This window comes from Ochlerotatus camptorhynchus, unplaced genomic scaffold, assembly GCF_037179485.1.
Source record: "Ochlerotatus camptorhynchus isolate MF236.1 unplaced genomic scaffold, CSIRO-AGI_Acam_v1.1 ptg000696l, whole genome shotgun sequence".
NCBI lineage: Eukaryota > Metazoa > Arthropoda > Insecta > Diptera > Culicidae > Ochlerotatus > Ochlerotatus camptorhynchus.
In genome coordinates, this window is record NW_027041172.1 from 33330 (window position 1) to 45604 (window position 12275).

At 39.8% G+C, this 12275-nt stretch overlaps 1 protein-coding gene across 2 annotated transcripts in view; it reads right to left on the minus strand.

Moving 5' to 3' along the window:
- Positions 1–12275, minus strand: part of LOC135714699 (protein ROP-like) — a 32101-nt gene that overhangs the window by 16924 nt on the left and 2902 nt on the right. For both annotated transcript variants that reach the window (XM_065238088.1, XM_065238087.1), the window contains exons 2-3: positions 292–453; positions 75–230 (exon numbers count right to left, since the gene is read on the minus strand). In XM_065238088.1, coding sequence (XP_065094160.1) covers positions 75–230; positions 292–453 — 318 coding nt within the window. The remainder of the gene's footprint in view (positions 1–74; positions 231–291; positions 454–12275) is intronic.

A 12275-nucleotide genomic window follows, 5' to 3' on the forward strand; every position in this document is an offset into this window, starting at 1 on the left:
TAAAGAGAATCGATCAATTGGTCTATTTGAAAAAATTGAGCGAGAAATGATCCTGGAAAAATGTGTTTACATACCTTCAGTAAAGAATACATGAGCGGATTTATATGTTGGCTTGGCGGGGTTCTCGAAATCCCTCATCAGCAACCTAATAGAATCTTCGGATGGAGTGATTAAATATACTGCTTGTATCGCTGGTAATGGTTCTCGTTTTTTGTTAATATCTTCAACCACTGCGGAAAAGGAGTAAAATGATTGTATATATGCATGAATACTTCCCATAATTATACTTACAAGTTATGCCTTCGGCGCTTATCTCATGCATTTTGGTACATGCTGAAACCATACGCATGGCGAGTTGATCTACAATCAAAATCCTCCACTCTGTGCCAGGTTTTCCATTGGGATTGATCTTACTCGGTGATCCATTGTAGCGGACCACCTCGTTCATTATTTCTAAAAATATTTTTTTTTTCGTGAAAATCAGGTAGGGATAGATGGGGCCGCTTGGTCACCATAAGAACATCACGTATGGTACCAAATTCAGCAGAAAATTCTAGTGATTTCCAATCAATATGATAGTTTCATTTCACATTATGAATACACATCTAGCGTTCAGAATCATAAGGGCCTAACTACGATGATCGATTCTCTTCATTGACGTTCTCTTTTACTAATAGCTCGGCTGGATTAACATATATCGGTGCGTTTGATGTTGATTTTGCTACTTAATACAACCTGCACTGCATTGGAAAAAAAAAATCGGAAAATTGGTTCAATAACCTGTAGTAATGCAAACCCGCATAAACGCGAACCATAACTTGACCTTACCGAAAATGGATGAAAATTGTTTATAATCACTGCTAAACTTTAACTAAAATGGTTATGGAACTTTACATTAACAATTGTGTAGTAAAGTTTTAACCGTATTTATTATGGTTTTTTTAAGTGAACCTTACAAATAATGGGTTGTTATGAACCATTACCATTCAAAATATTTGTTTTCTCCATTCATTTTCGGAAAGAGAACTATATTAGAATTTTTTACTTATGGTTTGAGAACTTTAATAGTAATGGTTATGGTAGTCAGTAAGGTCCATCGATGGTTTTGTATTATCGGTCAACTTTACGTGGAATATATCGCGAATTGGTAATCATTAATTTACAGGTAACCAATTCGCGATATATTCCACATAATATAGATAGATGTTACAAAACCATCCATGGATCTTACTGACTACCAAAAAAAATTACCATTAATGTTATAAAATCATAAGTAAAAAGGTTCTAATATAATTCCTTTTCCGAAAATGTATGGAGAAAACAAATATTTTGAATGGTAATGGTTCATAACAGCGGCGCCGGTAGTGTAGTGTTAAGCGTGATTACCTCTCACCCCAGCAGGCCTGGGTTCAATCCCAGTCGGTACCGCCGGGATTTTCTGAGGCATAACATCCCCTCTCCAAAGGGGGAGTTTGGTAAAGAGATGATAAAACCGATTTGTACCTTCCTTAAAAGTTGTCCTAGCTCGCTGTCTACTCTCTATATGCAATTTTCACACTGCCGTACTCTAAACGGAACTATCAATTCTATACTTTCATCTCCTCCTCATCTATCGTATACAAATTACCACTTTAGTCTGTTATTTGAAATTAGCATCTTCAACTATGTAAATATCTTTGTTATAAGCAGGAACTGAGGTATGGTGTATATTTTTTTTAGCATGGTTTGAGGTCCTTTGTCAAGAAACCACGCGAACAGTTTTTGAGAGATCTTAGACCCATTTTTCAAAGTTTGTTTATCTTGCCTCACGCGGTTTTAAAACACTAGCCTGAATGTAATAATTTTAGGAGATTTTCCATTATTTTTTTTCTAGATTTGTTTTCCGTCGATCTTGTTTTCCGTGCTGAGCATCAATGCTACAGACGCCAGGGATGTAGCTCCCACACTTGGACCCTACCTATCGACCCATCAACTCATGAACCGGGGACCAACGGCTTTACTTCCCTTCCGAAGGAAGGCGTGATCAGAGATGTTATGCCTCAGAACATCCCGGCGGTGCCGACTGGGGTGGAACCCAGGCCTGCTGGGGTGAGAGGTAATCAAGATTTTCCTTCTATAGAACACAAGCAGTTCTTTCGGGTTACTGTACTGCGTTTTGATTTGCGAATTTGAGATTTCAAGTTGGACATTGAGAAAACTAGTGTGTTTTAGGATTTGAAAGATTGATGGGAAGCCAGAATCTAATATTCAAGAAGTTCAAGAACTTTGGAATATTTTTGAGTTCTAGTATTTAAATGTATGATGATAAATCTAAATCTAATATTTTAGAAGTAAACATTCCTGTGATACAAATACTGGGTGCTCGAACGGTCTTCACACTAATCCAAACAGTAAGGTTTTACTGGGTTTTTGAATTGCTGAACTGTTCGGTAAAAGTTTAAAAATCTGTGGAAAATTCAAAAACGAGAAAATTTATTCCGAACTTGTACATCATAAGTTCTGTTAACCCTATTTAATGGTAGAAAAATCGATTTAATTTATTTATTCCTTACGGATAACGGTCATTTCAATTTTTACCGACTTTTTCAGCAATTCAAAAACCCAGTAAAACATTACTGACTCCTGTAAAATAATCTAAGTGTGTAGGCACTGGTCATGTCATCCGCGGAAATAAAATTAACCGTCTAATTTTCCAGTCAACACTCGACTCAACCTTCACTCGTTTATTTATCATAATCTTACTAATATATTTACACCTCTCACATGTTTCAAATGGCCCTATTCTCTTTACTCCGGGTCTCGATTCCGTTCTCTAAGTACTTTATCTTTTTCTTAATCTCAAAGTGCACCGAGAGAGACACCGGTAAACAGCATATGTTTTTCTTTTCGATGCCACTCACGGTGGATTTTGACGAAATACTAACTTGAAACAAACAACGAAATAAGTGCCGTTAAAGAAACAGTGCGCTCTACAGGTTAGGGTTGGGGTGACATACTGAAAATGATATAATGGGGGTTATTCCGAGAGTCGAAGTGTCACTAGTAAAGTGAGAAAAGTCACGTCGTGGTGACGTGACTCTCCATTTGATTTGCACAGAGAGTCACGTGACCACGACGTGACTTTTCTCACTTCACTAGTGACAAAAGTCACTTTGACTCTCGGAATAACCCCCAATGTGATGGCACAATGAAAATGAGTTTGAACGTGAACTAGAAAAGATCACGTTTTAAAGAAATTGTTCTTTTTGACGTAGGACTACGTCTGTGATTTCTACATGGGGGTACACAGAACAGAAAATGGAACATGTAACAAAATTATGAACGATTTTGAACGTTAATAACTCAGCTGCCCCTGAACCAATTTCAATAATTTTATCACCATTCGATCAGAAATAATTCTACGCATCTGCTAAATTTAAGACTCTATTATTTTTCAAAATGTCACTATTAAAAATTGCACGAATGTGCAGCTGTTGCTATGATAATTAAAATTATCACCGATTGCCTGCGAAAAGCGATTTCCCTAACACATATTTCAAAGTTGAATTCCATCCGTTCTCACCAAACGGTGTCTATTCAATCACCGCGTGGTGAGTGGTGGTGTTCTCCGGTATACAACGAAAGGCTCCCCGCAAGCAGCTGACTATTAAGGCCGAGATCAAGGCTGCCCTCAACCGCTGATTGGATTCAGTTCCAATCACCGTGTGTGGTGGTGTCCGGTCGTCGGCATCAGCAGCAGTAGTGCTTTCGGCGCGTGGTGTTGAACATTGTTCTCCAGTACACAACGAAAGGCTGCCTACAAGCAGCGAGCTACAGCCCACATGAGCATCCAACGGAAGGAGGAAGAAGCCGCACCGCTATTGATCGAAATCAGTAGCTCTCCGCGAGTCGCTTTGTGCCATTTATGTCAAGCGCGTCATACTAAAGAGTATAAACAGAGAGAACCCCACTCAAATTTCTATTCCTACACAAAACACAAGCTCCTGCTGCAGTTAAAAAATAAGATTTATTATATAAGACAACGTAGTCCTACGTCACCATTGCGTACAACACCATAGGGCTGTTCTTTGTAGGTTTTTTCCTTTATTTAACGTCGGTCTCTGTTCCGCAATCTAGTGCCAACCACCGACGGACATCGATTGCCATCCATTGACGGCAATCGAATGTGCAGGAAGGCAGCTTCCACACCTGCGTAAGATATCACACCCATTCAACACACATGGGCCGGGACCAACGGCTTTACTTCCCCAACCTCAGAAAAATCCCACCGACTTCGGCTGGGATTGAACTCAGACCCATTGGGGTGAAAAAGAAGTCACGCTTACCACTACACCACCGGCGCCGGCCATAAAGAAATGGTTATCTATATTTTAAAAACAAACATACTTAGCCTAATGCTGCACATTGCTCGCCAGAGGTATTCAAAATCCTTATATGTACTGTTGTATATTCTTTTGGAATCTAGATCTCCACTCGTCTCTGTGATTATTGGCTATTTTTCTGATTGGTTTTCATTAGTCTTATAAGCGGTCACCGTAGTCGACACATTTTCTATGATAATCGACTGCCTTTGCTTCTGACACTTGCAAAACAAGCTATCAAATTACAGAACCAAACTAAAATGTCATATGACAGGCTCTGTCATACGACACTGTCGCCGAAGACCGTCACGAATGTATGTATATTAGTTTTTATCATATTAAGAGCTGCTGATGGTGTGCTTGTGTGAATTCTAAAAATAGCAAGCAACGATGTCCTAATAATAACATTGCTGATCAGCAATGGTTTAATTTACACCAAATTGAGGAATTATAACGAAATCACATATGTCATATGAGTTATTTGAAAATTTTCATTTTGCTCGAATGTTGTTCTACCGTTTGTGTTGTGTAAGAGAGGCGACGGAAGGGCATGAGAGTACGAATACAAACAGACTGTCGCGCACGACAACGAAGCGAGTGTAGTAAAAAACGTCAACGGTTTACATCCCTGAATTTTAATACTGCTAGTACTAACGCGGTAGTATCATATAGGTAACTCTAAGACCAGAAGGTCCCAAAGAAACGAGCTCAACTTTTTGGCTCAGCTCTGGTACTATCCGAGGGGGGCGACTCTATCTACGATGCAGAAAAGATTGTGTTTAGCTGTGGCTAGCTGCACGCACGCTGAGTAGATAAAAGGAAGATTTATGTCGATTTTGAAGATTTCCTGCAAAAAGATGATGAACGATGCAAGTAGATGCAGAAATGAAAGATGATTTTTCGAAGATTGATTCGCTAGTGTGAGATTTTTTGAGCATCTAGAATTGAGATTTAGATGTGTCGCTCCCCTCGGTACTATCTTCGATCCCAAGCTAATCGATTCACCCCTCGAAACAGGAAAATCCACCAACCTCTCATTTTATCTGTCAAACTTTCATAGCGAATCAAAACAAACATAGTGTAGTACTGGAATTTATACTAGAATGGGCTACGCTAATCGTTTGCTTGGGACCAATAAGCTAGTCAAGTAGTGAGCCAACTTAAAATCGTTAGTTTCGTATTGATTGTTGGTAGTATCATAGAGGTAACTCTAAGACTGAACATAGTGTAGTACTAGAATTTGACTAGAATGGGGTACGTTAATCGATTTGCTTGGGACCAATAGGCTAGTCAAGTAGTGAGCCAATTTTAAATCGTTAGTTTCCAACCGGTGGTAATACCAACTATTTCCTATGTTTTGAGGGGTGCATGAAAAAATTCCAAGCTCAAGACGACCAGAAGGTGGACTGAAGGTAAAAAAAGGCGGCTAATTGTGATTGTCTCTAAGTGAGCGCCGATGTACTCGTAGTTCGATTCTGCTAGTTGGTAACTACAGTGCTGTTCGGATTGGATGGAAAAACTGTCTTGGAATCGGGAAATAAACAGACAATCATGTATCCTGTTTCTGATGATGAATAAGCTATAATAACATGGATGCGATAATTCTTTTTTCCTTTATTTAACGTCGGTCTCTGTTCCGCAATCTAGTGCCAATCACCGACGGACATCGATTGCCATCCATTGACGGCAATCGAATGTGCAGGAAGGCAGCTTCCACACCTGCGTAGGATATCGCACCCATTCAACGCACATGGGCCAGGACCAACGGCTTTACTTCCCTTCCGAAGGAAGACGTGACCAGAGATTTTTATGCCTCAGAAAAATCCCACCGACCTCGGCTGGGATTGAACCCAGACCCATCGGGGTGTTAGAAAGCAGTCACGCTTACCACTACACCACCGGCGCCGGCTTGATGTGGTAATTATCAACTCTGATTTGAAGTTGAGCTGGTTTCCGAGAGCATAGAAAAACATCGCGTGAATAATGCGCTTAAAAAGGTAACAGCAAGCAATGTCGGGAATTCGAAACTAAGCAGAAGAAGAAGACCAGTTCCACGACAAATGACGAATCGGAAAAACGCGACCGTCTCAGGTTTGCATAAAATTCGCATTATTTTTTGCACAAATTCGGCCATTTTGGAACTTGTATTTGATTTTTCAAAATGACGTTTGACATTTTTCCATAAATTGTAGTATGAAAACGTCACTTCTGATCGAAATGATGTCTGAGATAAAGTTGTAGCAACAAATAAAGTCATTTTGTTAAAAATAAACGATATTGTTTAGTAATTTTGAGTAAAAATTCTCAAATAGTGATAAAAACTCAGTGGTTTATCAGAGAGGGGAAGCTTAGTAATCCCCATTGCCTGCCCATGGCGCCATTCTATCGCGGCATGAGCCAGCAACGCCGGCCATAAACCTACCGTCTCCAACACTCCACTATAAAGCATGAAATTAAGCCCGCCCACCAACAGCAAGGTGCAAAAACTAGCCAAGGCGAGGGTCATTTATCAATTTAACATATTCATAGAATATTAACTCACATCTTCATTAAATAGAACATGCCGCATGCGCATAACTTTCATGAGAAAAACAAAAATCTTAAATAGGGGAAAATGGATGTAATGTCGACCTAAATGCCCCTAATTTGGGCCCATACATAAATTCAACAATCGACTAAACTTTCAATATCGACCAAAAATATCCATTAGTACCGTCCCAATGACGCGTTCATCTAGATAAAATTGATAAATAACAGACTTTTTAGCGATGGGCCCAATCTTAGATCAATTTCCTATATAAGCTATAAAAAAACATTTACCAACCAATAATAATGAATATAACAATTTCAACAACAAGTTCTCCCTACAAGTCCTTGTATCAGAAAATGGATCCCTTTCGACCAAATGTATAATTAATTGGACGGTTGTATTTATAAAGGGCCACAAAAAAAAATGCTTTCTGATTACTTACTCTTTAGATAGTACCTTCATCCTGGAGAGTAGGACACTTTTTTTTTACTCTTGCTATTTTGAACAGCTTCTTTGTTTTTGATTTTGCACTAAGATTTTCACTACAACACGCTCTTATTTTTACTGAAGCTCCCAGTATCCTTATCACAATTCTTCGCTCGCTTCTATCATTCGGAGTACCCAGGAGAAACGACGCGCCGAACACTAACCGAACCCGGAGTTGGTTGTTACCGCGTACTGGAGGAAGTTTGGGCCGAGGCTACTCTACTGCAACACCATTACTGTTGGATCAGAACACATGACAAACCGCGACGGAACCGAACCGATCCGAAGTTTTTGTATTCAAGAACATACGGAAAGACGAACTTCACACTATTCTCTAGTGTCGAATGGCGTACCGGTGCTGAGCACGTTTCCACTGACATGGCCCAATGAAAATGGAAACATGGGTAGCGGGTCGTCACAGGGTTCAACATAATTCTTTCAAACGATTCGGGCTAGTGATGTTCGGGCAAATGTAATATAATCTGCCAATGTGGTATGTGCACAGTCCCTTAAATCAGTGCTGACTTTTTAATATCTCGTTCACTTATGCTTAGTTCAGACTACGACATTTTGATGACACTTTTCTTTTCGATAATTATTATTACAATTGCAGGTGTGTGGATGCTGTGGCCCCCCTTTGTAGCTAGTTTTTCAAGTCGTGCAACATTTTTCAGGTCGCACTGCATTTTTCTTGTCACACAACATTTTCCTCAGCGCGCAACATTTTTCACACCATTTAGAAATGTCCACTTTGAACACCTCAAGGTCTGTGATCTATGGTCGTCGCTTCTATGTCTGGTTGTCTAGGTGCGTTACGCACATTTTTTATAATTTTTTTTGAGTACCCTCCACTCTCTCCCTTACCAAAGAGCTCCATTTTGAGCCCCCTGGTAGTGACACTCAAAAACTCAGCCATAGGCAACACAACAAATACAAAATACTACATCTAAAATGGCTGAGAATATTTTAATTTATAATTCTACAATAAGGAGAGATTATTACAAAGAAACAATTCATACGCTTCTAGTGGATAAAGTATCCTTTTAAAGAAGCGCATACCTATATTCAAAACATTGCAACATTAAAGGGTGTCCACGATGAAATTGCCACACTATGAAATTGCTCTAACTTTTTAACCGTTGGGTAGAATTTAATGAAAATTTGGGTGGATTTAGTTCATAGTGCATTATTTACATCCTGCAAGTTTTAAAGTCCTGTGATCAAAACTCGCGGAAATGGAGTCGAAAGAACGTGCGTGATTAAATCTTGCGCATTCATCACGAGAACAAGGATCTCTCGCATCGTTTCATCTCTAAAACGTTGGGAATCACGAATTCCACGGTGTCGCGAGTGATTAAGCGGTTCGAGGAACGGTTGACCACCGATCGGAAGCCCAGAAGTGAAGGAAAAAGTATTCCGTACAACACCAAAAATCACAACCGCGTAGTTGGGGCCTTCAACCGAAATCCGAACGCCTCCGTTAGGGATGTGGCTAAGAAGCTGCACCTAAGCCGAAGTTTTGTCCAGAAGGCCAAAACTAAGGCTGGGCTTCGAACGTTCAAGGTACAAATGGCCCCTAATCGCGACGAGAAGCAGAACAAGTCCGCCAAAACCCGTGCCAGGAAGTTGTACCTCAACATGCTGACGAAAGTTGAATGCTGCATCATGGACGACGAAACATATGTGAAGGCCGACTTCAAACAGATCCCCGGCAACCTGTTTTCACGGCCAAGGATAAGTTCAGCGTTCCGGAGCATGTCCGCACTCAGAAGATGTCCAAATTTGCGAAGAAATTCCTGGTTTGGCAAGCCATCTGCACGCGGAGTGCACCTTTCGTGACCCAGGACACGATGAACGGACAGGTGTACATAAAAGAGTGCCTCCAGAAGCGGCTGCTTCCTCTCCTGAAGGCCCACAACGTCCCAACAATCTTCTGGCTGGATTTGGCCTCATGCCACTACTCCAAGGACGTGCTGAAGTGGTATGCGGACAATAAGGTCAATTTCGTGCCGAAAATGTTCAACCCTCCCAACACTCTGGAGCTCCGCCCCATCGAGAAGTACTGGGCGATTATGAAGCAGCACCTTCTTAAACGACCTAAGGTAGTGAAGACAGTCGAGGAACTGAAGAAAGTATGGGTTTACATGCAAAAAACGGTTGATTCACAGGTTGTGCAGAATCTTATGGCCGGGGTTAAGGCCAAGGTGCGGGCATTTGCGTATGGACTGTAAATAAAATACGAGTAAAATGGTAAAATGAAGTTTAATAGTTATTTCTCAATCCCTGAAAATTTGATGGCAATCGGATGAAAACTCGAATTTTGCGAATCAATTTTGTGTGTGGCAATTTCATCGTGGACACCCTTTAGTCTTCATACTAATGAAATATTGTCAAATAATTTATACTTAACTGTTTGATGCCGGTTAAAATATAAGAATAAAAAGAAATTAAATATAATAAAGCTTAAATTAATAGTTGTGGTATTTGAGATCGTAAATAACATTGAATGTTAGATTGATGAACGATTTGTTAGCATCTGTATATCTCTGGGTATGTTGTAGGTTGTTATATTTAGCTGGACCTATGTAAGTAAACCGTTTCTGACCAAAGTTTAAATATGCACGTGATCGAGAGAGATGATTAATTTGCCTGGTGTTGTGCAATCGTGGCGTCACATTCATAGTTAAATTATGGATACTTGCTGGATTATGTTGCACATTGTGAATCAAGAGTAATGTTTGTTCTTCACACGTGCCTTGTATAGGCAATGCTTTGAGTGGAAAATCTGTGTACAACCGGACAGATGGAAATAGGAAAGATAGGTTATAGATTATTTTAATACATCGGTTTTGTAAAATTTGTAGTCTTTTAAGCTTTGATTTACAGGCTCTGCCCCATACAATGATCAAATAGTTCAACTGTGAGTGAATGTGAGCGTAGTAGAACATAAGCAGAACTTTTCGAGAAAAAAAAACAACTAACCCGTTTCAAAATTCCACACATAGATGACACTTTTCCCGCTACTTCCTTAATATGCAGATCCCACGATAAGGTGCAATCTAGATGGATACCTAGATTTTTTTTTTATATTTTTATTAAGGAGACTTTCAGCCCTGGGCTGGTTCGTATCCCACCTAGATATTTAAATGACTCTACTTTCTGTAAGTCGTTAACATCCATAACTAAATTGGGAAGGATTGGAACGATTTTTCTTGGTGGTCGGAAGATCATGCAAATTTAGTGAGAACATATTATCGCAAAAACATTCCTGGACAATTTGTAAGTCTTCATGCTTGAAATAATCGCTTTTGGATCGACATTCGGATAAAATAAGGCTGTGTCATCTGCAAACAACCTCGGACTACCAGCATAGATTGGGCTTTTATTATAATTAATTATTAATGATGTTACAATTGTGAACCTATTTAGAGTATTTTGATAACAAACTTCATACATATCGGCGGTGGTTGGCTCAGTGGTTTTGTAGAAACCACTAGATTAATTAAACTTCTGGTTCCGGTCATAATCTTTAGTATTGTAGCTATCATATACATATCAGCATATACATTTTATATCCTTTGGTTTGTTTTTTTCCGTCGATCTTGTTTTCCGTGCTGAGCACCAATGCTACCGACGTGCCAGGAAGGCAGCTCTCACACCTGGACCCTACCTATGGACCCATCAACTCATGAACCGGGGACCAACGGCTTTACTTCCCATCCGAAGGAAGGCGTGATCAGAGATGTTATGCCTCAGAACATCCCGGCGGCGCCGACTGGGATTGAACCCAGGCCTGCTGGAGTGAGAGGTAATCACGCTTACCAATACACCACCGGCGCCGTTACATTTTATATGACAAGTTATATATTGATACATTCAATCCATTACCTTTGGTATTTGAGGTAAGACTGATATAGGATGCGGAGGATCCGCGCAGGGCATGCATAACCCCTTTAATTTTTTTTCCTCTGTTCGGGACCTAACACTACTGCGACCAGTAAATTGATCTATTGTAGTATATCCCGTGTCCTTAGTTTAGTGCATGTCGTATTACTCCATCACTATTGAGAAATGATGAAATATTCGATTTTTTTTTACAGTTGCCACTCTTGCATTTATCGCCGGATCCTCTAATTGAAAGGTCCCGCTATTTATACCCTTCGGAGTGTTGAAACACCGTCCAAAGGCGCGGCCCTTTGTCAGTCAAAATTGAATTCCTTAGCAAAAAAAAAATAAGGTATGACACCGATAATGACCAGTCTTGTCACTATCAACAAGGCATAAAAAGTAACAAGGACTAAGATGTGTTCCTTGGATTACTGAAAAATCCTGTTCCCCTAGTTTGAAGTAGTCAGGACTAGGAATCGGTGGTAGATCTTACATCCCGTAACGGTTAACGGTTGTCAAATAATTTCAACTCAGAAAACACCATCAAGATAGCGCTATAACATGTTATAAATCTATATAGTCTGAACGTACTATAACATTGCTGTACGCAACTCGAACCATTTACTGAATGTACAGTTACATATTACGGACAGTTCGGTACTGCAGATTATTGCTGTGATGATTACTGAGCGATCCGCAATTCAAAAACCCAATACAATTTTACTAACTCCAGCAATCTAAAGTTAGTGTGTACATCCCCTCTAGAATTAAGTTTATTATCATAAGGTAGTGGAAAAAATGACATCAAACACAATGCTGTTAGAATTGATTTCGAGACATATTAATGCCTGTAAACCAGGGTTTCCATTTAGCGCTCAAGCCGTATAAAAATATAGATTATATACATTTTCTATATTTTCTGGTCATTTAATGCATTAAATTGATTGTAAGTTAGTGAGGTTAAGCGCTGGGTCTAGTCTAGTCTACACATACACAGCCAGTACTTGAAA